Raw genomic sequence first — 19,618 nt, 5'->3', positions numbered from 1 at the left:
AACCTGAGGGAAATTTCCCTCATATTTGAGCTTGATTGACCTGGGAGGCTTGCTGTTGGCTGCTGATGTTATTTTAGAGGTACTGTACACACAAAAGTGACCTAATAACGAGGAAATGAATTCATTTGTTAGTGTATAATGAAAGCCAACAAGCCAGAATTTTGTTTTATAATAATTCCTGTTTCCCAGGTTCATTACAAGGCTTCAGCTTTGAGAAATTAAATATATTCTATGCATGAGTTGTTACACAACAAAACAGACCACTTGTGTGCTGGAAAGAGGAGTTATCTCTCGCCTGACACTTTGCATTCAGACTCAGTATTCAGCAAAGAATTCAAAGGAAAAGCCCAAGGGTGTGGGCTGAGAAAGATTTATCTGGGCCTTTTAAGTGAAGAATGCTCTTTACGCTCTGGGATTTACATTCACGAACTGTAGGAGATGGCCGCAATAGATTCCAGTTGCTTAACAAAGTGTGTTTAAGGTATCGCCAATCTATTTATTTGGGGATCAGACCCCCTACACGCTGCATGTGTGTTGCACTGAACACTGAGTGTGTGTCCTTAACATGCTCTTTGACCCCTGCTAACCTGGCATTGGACTGATGTGCGCGCACACACACACACACACACACACACACACACACACACACACACACACACACACACACACAGAAACATACACATGGACACATGGAGGCGTCATGCTTACATGTCTCTAAAGTCTGTGCTGATACTTTTAAACTCCAAAACTCATCTGGATGACTAGACCACAGCACAATGCAGTCATGCCTCAGCACAGAGAGCTTACTTTACCATAAAAACACTATCACAGCACACACAGAGTCAGACAAATCCGAATCCAAATTTCATTTCATTTTCTTTTTGTTATGTTGGTTTTAACCGACTGATCCCATTCACAACACCCATCCTTCATCATTCCATTTTTTTTTTGTTTTTTGTGCTTGTGTGTGTGCCTGTGCATTGTCTGATTGTGTGTGTGGCTTTTGTTTTGTTTCTCCACCCGGCAGAGTCCCATTCGTCCTCGGTGTGTGTTAAGCAAGAGCCACACGAGGCTTCACTGGCTCCTTTCACCCCCTCCTCGCTGGCAGCCTCGGGCCTAGCGGAACTGTTGCCCTACCAGCCCAGCGTATCAGTAGACGCCTCCACCCCCTGCTACGGTGCCTATGCCCACCATGGCCCCAGCTACGGCCAGTATGCAAGCCAGCCTATTATAGCAGGTACAGCCCAACTGGAGGACCCAAAAAAATAATAATCATTGTACCCTGCGCTGGTTGGGGGGAGACAGCTACTGTCCTACTCTGTCCCGGAGCTACTACCTATCATCATTTTTTTTTGCTTTTTTTTTTTTTTTTTTTTTTTTTTACTGGGAAGGATTGGTGAAGATTCTTGCATTCTTGTTTATGTCTGAGAGAAAGTGTGTGTTTGTCTTTGTACATGTGTCTAAAATCATGTAACATTCTCATCTATTATCATCAAAATAGTGACCAAATTGCTGTGAATCTGTTTTTTATGCTCTTAATTGTAAAAAGAAAAACACATATCTCTACCCATTTTAGCATTTTAATGAAATTATATTCAAAATTCCTCATTAGCAATTAAATATACTTAAGACAGCAAAAACCAAACCCTAATAATAATAATAATAATAATAATAATAATAATAATGTCTGCATTAAATATTCTATGATTACCCTCTGTTTAAGAACCAAATGTTATGTATTATATGCAGCTTGTAAAGAGGAGAGCAGGACACAGCCCAACACATTCATTCATTCAGTTTTTGCTGAATAATTTTAAAAGTATGTAAAACAGTATCAGTATTTTTTTTCCAGTCAACCTACAATTCACTAATCATCTTTGCTACAAATGAAAACATATTTTCAAAAATGTACTGTTTGTGAACAACACAGTCAAGATCAGAGTGATTGCAAATGTAAGGTAAGGTTACGTGTAACAGACTGAGGTTATAACAGTCTCTAAGAGCAGTAATAGTTATAACTCTAAAAGTGTTATAAATCAATGCAAAAACACAATTAATTCAGTACATTTCTATGTAGTTTGAACCAGATGAGCTTTCTAACCCAAATACATAAAAATAAATGCATCAAAAAAAATATGATAAGTGAAAAGAGGCAGCATCAAATATATTATTTTGACCGCAAAGTAGAACAGCACAACCAATTGAAACATATTTTATTTACGTGATATCTACATTTTGAAGACTTTTTGTATAACAACTTAAAAAAAGACTGTGTTTAATTTAAATGGGGGGATATGGACTTCTCACATTGTTGGTCTCAGAAGGCATAGTTAAAGGGTAACTTTGTGTTGCAACTAATCCTGCTGTGAGGAGGCTGCACTTTAGCTGGACTAGCTCTCAGTGTGTGTTATTCACATGCTTCAAAAACAGTGCCTGATAACAACCACCAAGAGGGTGATTAAAACAACGTAGGTGTTAATTCTGTGTCATAAACAGACAAATTAGCGATGAAAAACATTTACAATGAAAAAAATTACTATTATGTGCAAAAACGGGGAATTTTGAGAAACGTTTGTCCAATTGCTGTCAAAATATGGATATGAGAACATCACTAAAAGCAAGTTATAGTTGCACCTGTTTAGCTACATTTCTCCTCATGTTAGTTTGTGCCCACCTCTCCTCTACTAGTTGATAAATGTAGTTTTAACAAGTTATGCAAATGATGTCAAAACCTTGAGGTGAACTGAAGTTGTTGAACACATCAGTGGGTACAGTTATTTAAGTTATAGCACCCCTGTTGTCTCGTGTAAGTCATTTTTCTGCTGCTAACGATGACATGCTGCATAGCCAAGTGAACTTTGATGATCGGACCACGCGTTACATGTTACAAGTTTTATATTTGTTGGTATGGCTAAAACAATAATCCACAGCCTGAAGCAGTCGACTGGCATATGGCATATATGCTGTTAAAAAATTTTTAAATGTCTTTCTGATGAGCTATACAACCAGATTATGTACAGTATGGAAATGATTTCAAAATCGATTATGGTGGAAGGGCACTGTCCTGTAGGCTTTTTATTTTTGTTTGGCATTAGTCACCAAATCTGTAGGAAAACAGAACGGACCATACAACTCACAGTTTGAGAAATATAGAGCTACCATTAGGCTGGTGGTGCGCACTAATGCTAAATGAAGCTACATTGCATATCTTAGTAAATGTGGTCTTAAGATAGCTTGTACTAAAAAACATGTGAACTGGATCGTAGATGCAAATAAGAGTTCACGTTGTCCATCTTTATGGTCAGAGAGCCAGAGTACAGGAGGTACAGTAGAAAACTAATCTTATATGCTGTGCCAACTGTAACATCATTCTAGTGAAGATGAACCTCTGTATGTTTGGACTGGAGGCTGGTATTTATATATGCTGAACAATTGAATGATTAACGGTTAAAATCTGTACAGGATTGCTTTAAATATCTATTGTAATTCTCTGCTGTTGGCTAGACTGTTGATTGTGCAGGAACACGAACAAGGGATCACAGCTTGGTTTGCAAATGAGTTACTGATGCAATATAGGCAAAAGATTCAGGGAATGAGTCTTGATGACCTAATGCTAAGTGGGCACTGCTACTGGACTCTGCTACTATTGCTTTTATTATTGCCTTTAATTTCCCCTTTAGTCGAACTCATCTTAGAAATGGCAGCCATATTCCACAGTCAGCCCACCCACTCATACATTCATGCATGTGTTCAGTCATGCCATTAGCAATTTTTTATTATGTAAAGTGAGCAACTTTGACTGCTAGCTGTCACTTTCCGTCATGACTGTCACAGGACCTTCTGCTAACAAAGGCAGGAGGCCCAGTGAAGGCCCTGCTCAGGCTGACGAAGGTTTATGTGTTCCAGAGCCAACGGCTCGACCAGAAGAACTGGCCGTCACCACCAATTACGGCATTGAATGTGGAGGCCAAGTGCGCTTCTCCCCTCAGCGTTGCTGAGGTCTTCAGTAAGAGCTCTGCCAAACAACAGCGTTCAGTTCGGTTCAACTCTGTCACTTCACAAAAAAGACACGAGTGAAAACTGGCCTTCGGTGGTGCTCTGTGAAGCAGGATGACGTGTGTAGAATAAAATGCTGCAGAGTTCGACTGTGTAAGCAGGTTTGGAATGGCGAAGCGTAGAGGAGATGATCTTTGACCACAGCATGGTTTGCCCATAATGAGTTTTGGACAATACAGGCTTGTTGTTTGTCTTTCTAATCATCTGTGACTGGTTTGCTGGCACTTTCTTTGATAACTGATGAGGTTTGGATTTGAAGTATTATTGGTGATTACTGACACTGGCACAGTAGAAAAGAAGAGGAAATATTTTGATATGATTGAATGTATTTACTGTAGTCATGCACGAGGTCACATATCTTCACACTGTGTTACTTTAGCACTGCTTAATGCTTAGGGCTCTTTTCCAGTTGATGCTACGCACTATAAACTTTACTGTGAAAATGATGTGATCTATACAATACCGTGCCTTACGATATATCAAGGAGCAACTGTGTTTTTGATAGTAAGGTATGTTAATGTACACATCTAAAGAATTGAAAGGTTTATTTCAAAAACATAAGACAGCACATTAATTAGGATTCTGATTTTCAATATCCATATAGGAAGTATGTGTTCTTTAGTTGAAGCTCAGTCTTGGAGCTACTCTTACATTCGTTGCCTCTTGCTTTTCAGGTCGAGACATGGCCAGTACGACTCTCCCAGGCTACCCTCCTCATGTCCCCCCCACTGGGCAGGGAAGCTATCCCACCTCAACACTTGCTGGAATGGTCCCTGGTAAGTGACATTACTCTTTTTATGAGGCTGTTAATTTTAAGAGAGCTCGTAATATTTTCACCAATTGACCATCTTCAGCAAACCTGAGGTCATTCAAAGCCAACATAAAGTTCATAAAGAAATGTTTGGAGGGCTTACTTTTTACAGCTCTGCTGTGCCTAGTGCCTCCTGAGTCTGGCAACTAAATACAGACAAAAGTCTTCTAAATAATTTTTTAGCATAATGCTATGTACAGTGTAAAGAAAGGGGGCTTGCCATGTGGTGGCTGTAGGCTTATTAAGGACAATGATGTTCTGTATGTGAATCGTAGGCCTTCGGACACGTAATTGACCTGTAAGGAAGCATCGGCCTGCTTATTGGCTGAGTAGGAGCAAATTAGCGCTGTTCAATAAGCGATCAGGGCACGGGATATAGGACAGTTCCTCTCAGTTCCACTCGGGTTCCAGCGCTCATTACCCCCACCCCCCCACCCCCGCATTCTCACGGACCATCGATAAACAGGGCTCTCTCCGCCCCAGCCTGCAGTGCTGCAGAGCGTATCTCTTTCCCCCTCTACTTAACCTGCAGTTCAGGTTCACAGCAAACAGTTAAGGGTCACAAAACAGAGGGCGGGAAGGCCTGTAAATATTTAAATCACTATCTCTCTGAGGGACCCGGCTTGAGTTTCACTGCCAGCCACCAGGACAGGATGCAATCTGGCAACAGACTGGTGCCCTCTCCCCAAACAGCGCACACACAGACACGGATATACACGCGCACGTGCACGCACACACACACACCACCTCTTCTGTACAGTACAATACTGTACGAGGCCGGCTACAGCTGCAGCACTGTTTACACACTTTATCCAAGGCCTGGCCTCAGCATCAGTGAAAAACATGGCCCATAGCATCTCCACAAACATACTTTGAGCAAAAAATTACAAAAAAATATTTTACATCAAACACAGAAGGATTCTTGCGGCGGTCACTGTTGAGTGCTTCAGCTGGATTCAGCCTCCCTGGGCTGCAAACATGAATACCGTTTTTGCTGGGTAAATTTAATTCAGTGACAGAATTCATTTGTTGGGCAAACATATCTTTACAGGTACATCAAATATGGTTTCATCAAAGATCCATTTTCACTGGTCACACACACACACACAGAAATCCTCTTAAATCCAGCAGCCACGGGTTTAGTGTGCACTCCCATTCATCTGGTCCCCGAACGACTAAGATTTAGTGACAGACCCCAAACACTGTTAAAGCAAAAGCCATTCCTCACCAGCTTCATATAAACCCCAGCCTTTATTGTCTCATAAAAGAAAGAAACGTGGAGGGACCAACAGCATTGCTCACTGACACGCTTGCGGCTGTTCCCTGAAAGTCGAATCCAGGCTATATAAAGAGGGCGGGCGCAAGCAAGAACGAGTCCATTGGGGAGCTTTTGGAAGTCTGTCGAAAGCAGGGAAAGTGAACTCTGATAGCACAAAGGCAGATATCAAAAAAAGAAAAAAAGAATGTATTTAGAACTGTTGCAGTGAAATAATGCACGTATGTGCTGATATACATCAGTTTTAGGTGCTTAGCTTTAAGTGACTTTACAGACGAAGGCAAAAATGTTCTCAACTTTTACCATAAGATAGGTTTCAATGTAACTTAGATTTTATTCCAAGTCATTTTGGAGCATTTTTATTGCTCCACTCATCATGGAATTCATACACAATATAAAGGACAGCTGCTGTGCTCAAAGTACATAGAAAAATCACAAAAAGGGGAGATGTTTCTATTGGTGAGGAAAGATAATCAAGCAAAACTGAATTAAGTTGCATGAACTGAATTGAACTATTTTAAAACTTTTCATTAAGATTAATTAAAAGATTACTTATTTTTAATTACTTCTAATTAGAGTGTGATTCATTGTGATTTTTCAGGAAGTGATTTTTCAGGAAACCCCTACTCCCATCCACAATACACAACTTACAATGAGGCTTGGCGGTTCAGCAACCCTGCATTATTAAGTGAGTATTAGCACTGGATTACATGTTTATTCTCTTTGTTATTAAGCTTTTTATAGTGGGCCTATATAAATAAACTTTATATACCTAAACATCAGCACAATCGCAAAAATCCAGTGTCTGCATTTTGTTTCATGAAATGGTTTATTCTTCTATTTGATTACACTGAGCATAATTTACTTCATTTTACTGACATCATGGCATTATGTAGTCTGGACCATGATGTAGTAGCAACACATTTGATAGATTTCTGATGTAACCAAAGTTATTCCCTACAAAATTGAGGCCTATTAACATGAAGGTGGCTTTTTAAATTAGCCCAAATCATGCTACTTGATTCCGAGCTGAAGTGAGAATGTACTGTCTCCTGCTTTCGAGTGGGCCTGAATGTTCCTCTGCTGTGGTGCACTAGGTGGTTTCAAACGGTCCGCTCTTCTGTTAACTTCCAGGTTCCCCTTATTATTATAGTGCCGCATCCCGGGGCTCCGCCCCTCCCACTGCTGCCACTGCCTATGACCGCCACTAGTTACCATGGCAACCCAATCAAACTGCAGCACCATGGTCGTGGCCTCCATATTGTACCAGTCTGAATGGCATTAAGGTCCACGGGATTGAACTTGACTCTACAATCTTCAGTTTCCCGGGGTCAAGCTGAGATTAAGAGGGTCAAGCAGCGGTGGGTTTTTGCCTCACACATTTCTCGGACCACCTGATCATCGACACCAGAGCCCTCGTTCTTCGATGTGCTGGAAACTGACTGAGCAATTTTCCGAAAAAGACTCTGAAAGATTATACAAAATATATATATTATAAAATATAAAACATGACAAACCGTGTGAAAAATACAAAGTAACAAGTGATGTGTTTTTTTTTCCATCAACGCATTCCTTTACATACTGTACTTAGTATCACTGACCAAGGATCGATTGAGGCATTTAGGACTGTCCTTTGCCAATGTCCTACCATTATCACTGTCTCACCTCTCACGGACACATCAATTATGAACGGAGTACAGAGAAGGAGAGAACTGCAGTAGAGGACTTTCACTCAAACCCCTACTATAATGACCAGTTTAGTCATCTGCTGCCTCTGAATGATGGCATGACGATAGCAAAAGACGTTCATTCTTTTCTGTGATACACAATCATGTGTAAAAATCTGACTACTAAGAATAAAAAAAAAGAAAATTCCAAATGGTCTGAAAAGAAATGAATTTATTAAGTTATAGCTGTGTTTGGATTTTATGAATTTCTCATTTCTTTTTTTTTTTTACATTTGATGCCAGTTTTCTGTCTTGCAGTTCATTCAGTTCTGACTTCATAACTAATATTATGCTTTGCTCATTTTTGCACTATTTAATCACAAGAACACTGAGCTAGCAACGTTTACCAGATTACATGCATAAACAACTTCTCATTCTAAATGCTAACTATGTGGCATAAAAATAATTTAACATATGTTGTACATCTCTTTTTCATTTCACTTCAGTAGGAATGAAAAAAAAAATGTATACATAAAAAATAAATGAATTATAAATGGCATATCAGTAATCCACTATGATTTGTACTAGTTCTGTTCAGTTATTTAGAACTGAGAAGTAATTTTGCATAAACACACTGCTCATGCTAATAGAACAAATGCTCTCGACTCTTATGTCATCATGAATAACACACTCCTAGTAATGCCTTACTATCACCCCCGCCCCTTTCCCTCAAACGTATGGGTGAAAACATTGGCTCCAGTCCTGAGAGGTAGACGTGCATGTAACACAACATTTTTGCTGTTGATCACAATTTTTCTCTAAATCTAGGTGGGACATTCGAGACAGAAGTGAAAAAGATTCATTACGTTACACACTCCTGGAAATGTAAAGTGAATGTAATTTTTACCACATTTGCCAAAGACATAGTTTGATATTTAATATTTTATTTGCAGTTTCTGTATGCATTAATAAAGCAGTATTATGTTTTAATAGTAGTCAACACTGATTGTATGTGGTAATGTTAAACAAAATGCAAAAGGTCCATCAAAGACAACATTACAGTGTACACGAACCAAGTGTATTGGGTTACTTAATGTTTATGTCATTTGCAACAAATTGCTGCTTTGTAGAATTTGTGTATAATGTGAAGACAATTCTTCTATGTATATAAGATCATCTACATCTGACCATTGCAGTATCGTACTAATTTACTGATTCCATTTGTACATATGCGATTTGAACAGGAGTAAAAAAAAATACATACATCTGTGTCTTACGTGTTGTGCACTAAAGCACAACAAAAAAAAAAAAGAAAAAAAGGAAAAAAAAGAAACCTGTCATTTATTATTCTGTGGGTTTCAGATGACGCCCATCACATGTATGGCTGGTTGTACGTTTGGTTCTGTTTTTCTTGACTTGTTCATAATTTTTTAAGTCACTATGCAAATGAAGTAAAACAGCTTTCTGTATTCTCTTTTACTATCGTGTTCCATCTGACATCTGATTCCGGTTGTTCCCACGGCCTCTTATTGATGGCAAGTCTGTACAAACGAACAAATGCATTCTGCACACCTGGTTCTATGGACTGCTCTGATGGATTTCCTTACAGCAATCCTTATTCCACATTTGAAGTGCATTCTGTAACTTTACGGTTCTAAAGGTTCTTGAGCCATGCTGACCTGAAAGTGTTCGCTATAAGACACAGCAGCATGAAAAAAAATGTTTTCTGCTTCTTCATACACCAGCAGAGAGAACAGCAGTTAAGAATAAATGGATGAATATTGTTACAGTTTCAAAAGGTCAAAAGTGCTGTCCCGCTTAGAATGAAGAGATTTTTTTTGTCTCACTCATTGCGCTTCATTTCGTGTCTTTTAAGAAGAGGCAGACAGAAAGGACCTACATCATTAGAGCAAGGCAGAGGACATGGTTCTCCTCCAGCTGTTAAAATGATACAGGAGATATATCATGGACATAACAAGAATTTCTGATGAGAATCTATAACAAAAGCCATGTGGCCTCAATCACTGCTCTGTTCCACTTCTGTCCAATTCCTTTTTTGTGCACATGAAAAATAAATTTTTTGTATGTCAACCTGTAAGAGTGGTATTTATTATTAACCCTTTCATGACAGAACCATTAAGGGTTCAAGGACATGATAAGGTCCCAATTTTTATGAATGTCACCACAAAAGTGTACATAAAATGGTAAGCGAGACAAAGAGAGCATGAGAGAGAAGGCACAAGAATCCTGCAGAGTCCGTTATACACACACATGCGTATGGGTACATACACAGATACAGACACACACACACACACACACACACACACACACACACACACACACACATATACATATATATAGACGTGTGTAGAAATCTTTCAAAACCACCTAAAATACACACACTGATACTGTAATATACTGTATATGATATATAGTACAAAACATTCAGTTCTGTAGAAGCAAACAGGGAAAGAGGGAGAGTGAGACAGAGATATGTAATGATGCTGGGTTCTCAGCAGCACACCACTGCTTGCTCCTCCTGCTCGAGCAGACAATCCAACCCAGTTGTAATTCAATTGCTCTGCCTATTGTTTATTTCATAGCTCCCCTGTGAAGCATCAAAAGCTGCTGTTCTGTCAGCCTCTTACTGTCGTATGTTTGTCATTCAGGCCTTGTTAAAATAACGAAAAAGAGCTCGTCTCCACTCTTCCCCCAGCTGAGAATTCCCAGTGGTAAAATTATTCCATTTAGATGGAAACTTTTTTGTCACTACCCTGTCTAAATTGGCATATCTGCCTCTTTTGTTGAAACCAATAAACTGTGAACCCGGATGCATCTGTCAATCAGGCTCATCTTTACTTTAGCATGCCAGATGACAACAAGGGAGAGAAGGGGGAGAAAAAAAGAAGCTGAATGGAATCAGCTGATTGGCTCTCATCAGCAAGGCATTACAAAAAGCACCTGTCATCCTCCAGGCTCCTCAAACCCAGTCAGGGGCCCCAGCCCTGTACTGCTGCGCTTCGAGAAACAGCTACACGCGCTCGCACTCACACAGTAATTCTCCTGCTTTTTTATTGTTTCACTTCCAGCAACACCATTTAGAACTCTCAGAATCTTTCCAACATGTAGCTCATTGCTTTAAGAGTTTTAAAATGTTTTCAAGTGTTTTTATTATTAGCTTTACTTTTTCCAGTTTATAACAAATTAAATGCTAATATTTACTGTGATTGGTAAAAACTGTATAAACTGGCCAAAAAATGATCATCAGATTTCTCTAAGCATCTGTACTTAATAATATCCTTCATTTATTATATAAATGAATAGTAAGACAATGTATGCACAAGAATGCAGTGTTAATTAAAAAAATATTAGTCGTATGCAAAAGTTTTGGCACCCAAAGTGAAAATAAGGTAACACAGCCTACACAGAGTGCACAGAGTTTTAATGGACAATTATATATATATATATATATATATTGGGGAAGAAAAACACGTGGCATGTGCAAAAGGTTTGGCATATTTCATGTTTTTTTTTCACCTAATATGTTACACATAGCAAATAAATAAAAATTGTGCACTAAAAATCCCATATTTTTGTTTGGATCCTGTAGCGGATGTGTTAACCACTGAAAATTAGCCAAATTGGCTAAACTAGCACATTCACAGAAATGTGTATTAATGGTTATTGTCAATATAAATCTAAATTAAATAAACAAAACTTAATGAAATTTATTTTTACTTAGAAAATTTGCAAAACATGTATTTTGGCTTGTTCGATTCATTAAAAATAATCTTCTTGAGATGTACTCTAACCTTTAAAACTTTGTATCTGTAACTGTGTTGTCCCTGTGACTAAGATTCAAAAGAATACAAATCTAAAGAATAAGATTGTAAAGAATAAGATTTTCAAGAATAAAATTCAAAAGAAGATCCATATTACATTCGCATTCTTATAAACCTGAGCTCACATTCTGGAAGCTCCCACAGTAACTCACCAGTGACTACACAGCCCAGATTTTACTTGAATAACCCAATCACTTCACAGTACACGTGTTACTGGTTGACAAGTCAGTGTGACAACGCCCCAATCCCATCAAGCATTATCGGAAATGGTAATAACATGGAACCGTATTCATGTAGTTTTATGTAAATTTCTGTACGTGATAAAGATTTGGAGACACTGTATTTAGAGCACAGTGAAAAACAGGGCTGGTATATGAAGGCTGAATGGGGAGAAAGCAGCCTTATCTGTCATGAGGTGTCACAGAGGAGAGAGAAGGGGTATCAGAGGAGTAGCAGTGGACAGCGCTCACTGTTAAAGTCCTGTCAACTGTGTACATGCTCATCATCATCATCACTGTCATTTTTGATGCTGTGAAGGGGAAAGGCCAACCCGGAGCTGCCAATCAAACCCACCTCATTAGGGACAGTGCTAATTATGAAATTTTCTGAGATGGCCGAAGATGTCTGGAAATGAATTTAAGTACTATAACTCTCTCTATGTCTGTTACCATTGCTAATATTTGTGCACAAACATGGAGCCTGAAAAATGCTGAACTTTGTGATATTCAAGATGCCTGCAAACATTTACAAAAGCACTAATTAAGACATGAATAAAAAGAAAAGAAAATGTTTTCATAATATGTGGCAATACAAGAAAGAAAGAAACTCTAATAATACATTAATGTATGATGCAGTACTGTGCAAAAATTCAAACATAGACATTTACTGACATCATTTCCAGGCAAAATGGCCTTTAAGTTATTAAGTTATTCATTTTTCAGGAATATTTCAGATAAGACATGAAATAATCCCCCTGCATAAAAAAAGAAAAAAGTGAAAACTGCACAAGATCTGGTAGATAGAAGAAAATCAAACCCCACTATGGCTTCAGATCTAAAATAAAATCCACAGGTGTTTCTGTCCATCCTCCCACTCTGAGAAAACAACGCTATGAGTCTGAAAGGACATGTAGCTATGAAGAAGCCTTATTGAGAAAAGGAACAAAGGAACATTGCTCTGAACATTAAAACTTGACATCTGAGAGGTGAAGTAAAATGTTATGGATTGATGAGTCTAAATTTGTAAACACAACCAACGTAAGACTGGAATTTGGAGGGTGAAAAATATCCCTGCAGATTTCTAAGAAAAACTGAAAGTAAGTCTCTTGAAAAGAATGGAAGAAGTAATTCTGAAACATTTCATATTATATTTACTATATTTGTGTACTGATGTTATATTCATTTATTACCTTGTATTTGTTGCTGTCTAATTTATGTTAAAATATATTCTGCTTTTTTCCTTTTTTAGCAGCCATTTGACTGGAAATGACATAAATGAAGGATGTTTTCTGACTTTTACAGTAGCGTGAATATACAGTTGCTGTCATAATAAAAAGTTGTATCCACAAAATAATAATAGAAGAAGAAAAAGGTGTTCTTGACTTTTCATAACAAGAAGCAACTTTGGACCATTTTTACTGATCTATTCATTATGATATGTTCACACAATATAAAGAGTATGTGGTTTTGTTCATTTTGTTATTATTATTATTATTATTATTATTATAAGGTTTTGATACAACAATGTTTTTTATAAACTACACTATCGTGTTAAATGTACTGATTATTTTTCCTGCAGTGTTTTTAGACATGAAGCCTGTATTTCATTGCACATGGCAACACAGGCTATGAATGAATACTCAGCTTCAATTTTTGCCTGCATTCCTGCTGTTTGGAGCATGGTGTCAGTGGAGCAGCAAGCCTCTCCTGATGGCTGCTCTGTAATTATGAGGTCATTTTTACCCGAGCTGCATGAGCCCATCCAGGAGACAGTTACATAAGTTGGTGAGCTTCCTAATGAGCGCGCATTGATTGACTTCACATTGTAAAAAGATCAGCTTGGGTGGCGCTGAGGCGCTGTAGAGTTCAGCTCCTGCGCTAAACAATGGGGTGGCTTTATTAGTTATATTATTAGCACAGGAATCTTATGGAAGCCTGCATGATCTGAGACCTTGTGCCTCATCCCTGCCAAATTTGGCCATTTCATTCGGCAGCCAAAGCTCATTTTCTTTCAGCAGCTAAATGATTGCGTCTAATGGCCATTGTGTGACACATCATGTAATTAAGAGCTAATGCAATCCGCCTCTCTGTGTGATTATGTCACATACCGAGGCAGCAGCAGAACTCATACTAACTCTTGAAAATAAGGGTTCCTCAAGTGGTTCTTGGCTTGGATGTTTGGTTCTAGGAGAAACTTTTAATTGGTACAGAACCTTTACATTGTGTGGAGGTTTGCTAAACTTCAAAAAGGTTAACACCCTTACATTTACATAAATGGCTCTTTAGGGAACCAGAAGCGATTTCTCCTCATCCCTTATTGGCACCTTTATTTTTAAGAGTGTGGTCTAAAAAGGGAGAAGACTGTCTGTCCAATCAAGTAGAGATCTTCTTAAAGCTGACAAAGACTCTGCCTAAGGGGGTTTGTTTATTTGTAACCCAGGGGCACCCTGGACATCCGAGGAAGTGAGGAAAAAACACCCACACACACACACAAATACAATCCCCCATTTACACTGCTCATGTCTGCGCAGTAAGGATCATCGTGCCTTTTAAGGGTCAGAGTGAGAGCGAGAGTGAGAGCGAGAGAGAGAGAGAGAGCGAGAGCGAGAGCGAGTGAAAGAGAGAGTGAGTGAAAGAGAGAGAGAGAGCGAGAGAGAGAGAGAGAGAGCGCGAGAGAGCATAAGACAAAATAACCAACCCCCAATCTCTCCCCTAACCCCAACCTCCCCCTGGCTCCCTTTTCCTCTCCCTCTTTCTCTCTTTCTCCCTCCATCCCCCCTCTACCCCTTCCCCAACACCCAGTCACTGTCAGGCCAAACACATGATGAATTGCCCTGTCAACAGAATTCATTCAGGGACCAATTAATTCAGCAGAAATGAACTAGAGCCATCAGTCGCTGAAAAACTCAGTGCAAAGAGAGCAAAGTAGCTTACTTTGGAAAAGGGGAACAAGCAAGGGAGGAGGGAGGCAGAGAGAGTGAGAGAGAGAGGGAGAGGGAGAAAGAGAGAGAGTGCGTAGTGGAAGTTAGTCTGACAGAAATTGGTCATTTAATGCTTTAGCGCACTGGAGACAGCCCCTGTCATACAGGAAGGCATGGCAGGGCTCCCCTGGTGCTTTATTTATTAATTATCCAAAGCAGCGAGGGGCATTTAACTGTCTCACTCCAGGCCTGTCAACCTGACTTCTTGTCATTTCCTTACCATAAACAGATTCTTTAACACCTCAATGAGGTTAATAAAACAGCATTCCAGAATACTGCAGGCTTCCCAAAATATTCCTTTTTTTTGGTACTGCTCGGCAATAAACAGCCTTCATACTGAAATGCTAGCATTGGTGTTACATGATAATATTCATTTTTAGTTTTAGTGAAACCAATGAATAACAAAAACTTTGTTAACTGCAGTGTATGTCATTAGTGAGGTGCTTTTAGTTCGAAAGAAGAAAAAAAGTTCTAAATACATAAAAAAGCTAAAGAAAAGTTTTCTTTCACAGGAACATGTTCATGTCCAGTTAGAATTTACAGTACTGTTCAAAGTTCCTTTTGGTGACATTTTTAGAGAAGATCACAGAACAAAACAGTCATGTCAGGTTTGTAAGACTTTAGCATAGAGCAGTATCAGTTCAATAACTTTAGTAATGCAAAAATACTTAAATACTGTCACATACTGAACTTTGTTAGAAAATAATCAGCTATATTTCTGAGAGAATATACTACTATACTACTATATACACTCTAGCATATATAGTAGTATAGTATCATAGATCGCTGTTGTCAGAAAAAAAAAATCTATCTCCAAAATAGTAACTTTACAGGAAAAGGAAAAAAAAAAACCTACTTTACTTTTAATGTAATCAGTGGAACCAGACATCCCCCCCATTTTAGGTCATTTATTTTGATCCATTCATCATGAAAACATACAATACAAAGGGCAACAAGTTTTTCAAATTATGTCAAAAACTGAAAAACGTCAAAAATGGATATACGTGGTGAAATATATATCATTACAGAATGTACAGAGTGTATGCAATATAATAGAAAATGTTTCAAACGGAAAATATTTTGACAGACAGGACAATACTATACCTCCCCAAACATTCAATATGCATGAGAGGCACAACACGGCTCTGCATAGCACTATCCAGGCGTGTCTACATATCTTAATTGAGTAGTCTATAAATAAGCAGAATATGACTCGCATGGTTTTCCAGTCCTACTTTCATATATTTCATACGCTTCTCTGCAAAATCATTACCAGAATGGGCGACCGATTTAAATAGAATCAAAGATTCATATCTTAAGTATCTCATAAAAAACAAGTCATCATGACACCAAATTAGCCCAGGCAGGGCTCTGGAGCAGCCCAAACTAATTAAGGTGTCGTGTGATTTTTGGGCTGGCGATCAAGCGGCTGCCGCCTCATCCCATTGGTAATTATGATGTCCATATGGTCAATGCAAAGCTATCTGAGCAGGGGAAATACTATCGGGCTGCTTCTGCTGTGGCTCAGCCAAAAGTTTGATCTTCTCCATTGTGGAGGCCTTGATCAGTGGGATGAATTATTGATGGGACCCTTTCTTGAGCAGATCCCTGGACGTGCTGTAAGAAGAGGCTGGAGGGAGGCAGCTGGGGTGCAGCTAGCTCCTCAACAGCAGCCCATCCTCTCCATCAGCAGCAAGTGAAACCTGAGGCTCTTTCCACTGCGTTGTTCTGAGTGAAGGTGCTGGTACCTTGGATGGCCTTCCATGGTTGTCACTTGAATGAAAAGAGCTGCAGCACACCCGCCAAATACGCCACACATCTATTCATAATGCCTACACAACATGACACCAAAGTAGGCTATACTGTGGGTCACCCAGCATTGTTTAAGGTACATCAACACAGCTTCTGAGGTGACCATGCACTATATTTAAACATTAGAAGTCATCAGGAGTTATGGTCATTTTGTTATGTTCATATTATACATATATGTAATTCTATCATTACATACAAATTAAAAAGCCACACTTTGGAGAAAATTTCTCTGCTTGTTTTAGTGGACTGAGTGTGGAGTGAAACACAAAGTAAGAAGAAGGTTTCTTTGCATATTCAATCAATGTAAAAGTTTGGACATTCTCCTTCTTCTGCACAATTACTGTAATTTGCTGAATTTAACGTATTAGGAAAAAAATAAACATAAAATACTGTTTATGCAAAAGTTAGTGTGCAATAACATTAGCTGATAATGCCATATTTACACTTATCCCCCTTAGAGGATGTGTTAAACTATAGCCACATGATGCATAATGTCTTTATTCATTTGTGTGAGTTTCTCCCTGAAGTTTGTTAACTTTCCAGCCAGTCTTCTCATAATCACAGATCATTAGTGCCTGATGGCTTCTGTCTCATAGTTTTCTCCATTTACAGTGGAACTTAACTAACCCCACTATCATGGATCAAATGATGAGTGATTACCTATAGCCTCTGCACTCAGAGTTTGGACTGGGTACATTAGGTCCACTCTGGCCTGTGTCCTAGCCCTTTGATCAACCTCCTTCAGTCCACACTCCACTGCAGCCCACTGTTTACCTCCTCCAGCTTTAAAGCTGATAGACAACGCTGGCATCCAAGCTGAGTGAATCTGACAAATGAAATAGAGAAGCTAACAGAGAAGAAAAAGGTGCTTAGGTAAACTGTCTTTGCTGAAGCGCTCTCCTGACTGCAGCTCACGCTCTGTATTTAAAGTTGACTTGTTTTCGTGGGCGAGCTAAAGAGGCGCAGCACGAATGTGTCAGTAAGTAAGTGTGGCACACTTGTGGCCATACACATAAGAAGTGCTAATATAAGGAGCAAATACGAGAATGATGAGAAAAGCACCACTGGAGATATTCAAAGGGGCAAATTATTAATACTGAAAAAGAAATAACAAACCTGTTGGTGAACATATGGTTAGTCTCCATTTTGGGTCATGGATTGGCAGATTATTTTGATATTATTTGGACTGTGTTAATTATACATTCCTTTGATTGTGTTGCATGGCAAACCTTGGTGTCAATTGTGTTCATATTTCTTACGATGCCTTCACAGAAACACCAAGGCTCGGAGGGAGTCTGACCAAAAAGGAGTTCTTTTACTGGACAAGCCAAGAAAGCTTAGATGTTTTCAGCTGGTGCTTCTACTTTTAAGCCCATACACTCATATGATATGGCACTGAAGGGAATCCAGGGTATTAGAGAGGCAAAGCTTATTAAGCTAGACACAGTTTCTTAATATTAATCAAGAAAGTAAAGAATAAAGGAATCTTGAGCTTGTTTACTCTGACTTGATGTAATGTACTTAGTGTTTTGTATTATGGTATTGAGTATTATAGTACGGCGGCACGGTGGCATGGTGGGTAGCGCTGTTGCCTCACAGTAAGGAGGGCCTGGGTTCGATTCCCCGGCCGGGCGGTCCTCTCTGTGTGGAGTTTGCATGTTCTCCCCGTGTCTGCGTGGGTTTCCTCCGGGTTCTCCGGTTTCCTCCCACAGTCCAAAGACATGCAGTCAGGCCAATTGGACATGCTAAACTGCCCCTAGGTGTGAGTGTGTGAGTGACTGTCTGTCTGTGTGTGTCTGTCTGTCTGCCCTGCGATGGACTGGCGACCTGTCCAGGGTGTATCCTGCCTTCCGCCCGAAGACTGCTGGGATAGGCTCCAGCATCCCCCCGCGACCCTGACGGAGAAGCGGCTTAGATAATGGATGGATGGATGGATGGATGGAGTATTATAGTACATAGTAAATGTTTACTCATGATAGTCAAAATAGTTACAATAGAGAGGAGATTTTGTAGTCTATCAAACTTTTCCAAATAATTGAAGAATAGTGTTTATTCTAAAAATTAAAAACAGTCAAAATCTCTTTCATTTATTGTGATACACAACATATTATTGGTGTGCAAAAAAAGCTTTATTTTTGTCTAGTTTTTCTGCATCACTTAAGCACTTAATCTGTCCTTCAAATTATTTAAAATTTCATGATGGACCAAAAGAATGCTCCACAATTACGAAGAATAACATTTCTTTATATTAGTATACGTAAAGAATGTTTTGCCTCCTCCTGTGAGGTGAATTTTTTTTAAAGCAGCGATACATAGAAGCACCATGGATATTTAACCAAGGATGTCACATTCAACATCAAGAACACATCAAGTGCGTACATCAGAATGCTAGATGCATTTAATTTATGCAACGTTCCTCCATATAAAGATTAAAAAATGAGCACTATCTCTCAGACTTATTCTAAGATGAGAAATGAACATAACCTCCTGATCCCCTATTATTTTTACTAGTGCTCTAGGGAACTGGGTAAGTTCTTTAAGCGCACACACTTTCACCAGTCTGAGCAGCTCTTTATTTCTCAGCCTACAGTAAATGGAAAAAAATGAGCAGAGAGGCAGATAAGAAGATGTGCAGCAGAATATAATTAATTAAATGAGACTAATTAGGAACATGAGAGCAGGTGCCAGGCTATGGGCTGACAGCACAGACAGCGAGACAACATGAGAGAGAGAGAGAGAGAGAGAGAGAGAGAGAGAAGAGAGAGAGAGAGAGAGAGAGAGAGAAGAGAGAGAAGAGAGAGAGAGAGAGAGAGAAGAGAGAGAGGAGAGAGAAGAGAGAGAGAAGGGGGAGGGAGAAAACACTCCGGTTAAGGGGTGTAACATGACAGGAAGAGGGACAAAACAACTTTCTGCATTTTGTCATGTGAAACCCCACAGGAATACATATGACAGAAA

General features: G+C 39.2%; 1 protein-coding gene and 1 long non-coding RNA gene across 17 annotated transcripts in view; one reads left to right on the top strand and one right to left on the bottom strand.

The window, feature by feature from the left end:
- Nucleotides 1–9,901, top strand: part of pax2a (paired box 2a) — a 36,381-nt gene extending 26,480 nt beyond the window's left edge. For 5 of the 16 annotated variants that reach the window (XM_037538725.1, XM_017723371.2, XM_017723398.2 and 2 more), the window contains 3 exons: nucleotides 4,731–4,832; nucleotides 6,745–6,831; nucleotides 7,278–9,901. In XM_037538725.1, the coding sequence (XP_037394622.1) occupies nucleotides 4,731–4,832; nucleotides 6,745–6,831; nucleotides 7,278–7,354 (266 nt within the window). In that variant the 3' untranslated portion in view covers nucleotides 7,355–9,901. Of the gene's footprint in view, nucleotides 1–1,027; nucleotides 1,238–4,730; nucleotides 4,833–6,744; nucleotides 6,832–7,277 lie in introns of all 16 variants that reach the window. The other 11 variants (XM_037538724.1, XM_017723314.2, XM_017723353.2 and 8 more) reach the window with 3 other exon arrangements.
- Nucleotides 1–19,618, bottom strand: part of LOC108442265 — a 117,845-nt gene that overhangs the window by 41,035 nt on the left and 57,192 nt on the right. The gene's annotated exons all lie outside the window — the stretch shown is intronic.

Source organism: Pygocentrus nattereri, chromosome 5, assembly GCF_015220715.1.
Source record: "Pygocentrus nattereri isolate fPygNat1 chromosome 5, fPygNat1.pri, whole genome shotgun sequence".
NCBI lineage: Eukaryota > Metazoa > Chordata > Actinopteri > Characiformes > Serrasalmidae > Pygocentrus > Pygocentrus nattereri.
The sequence above is the reverse complement of the archived record's forward strand: the minus strand, read 5'-3'. Positions and strand labels throughout refer to the sequence as shown.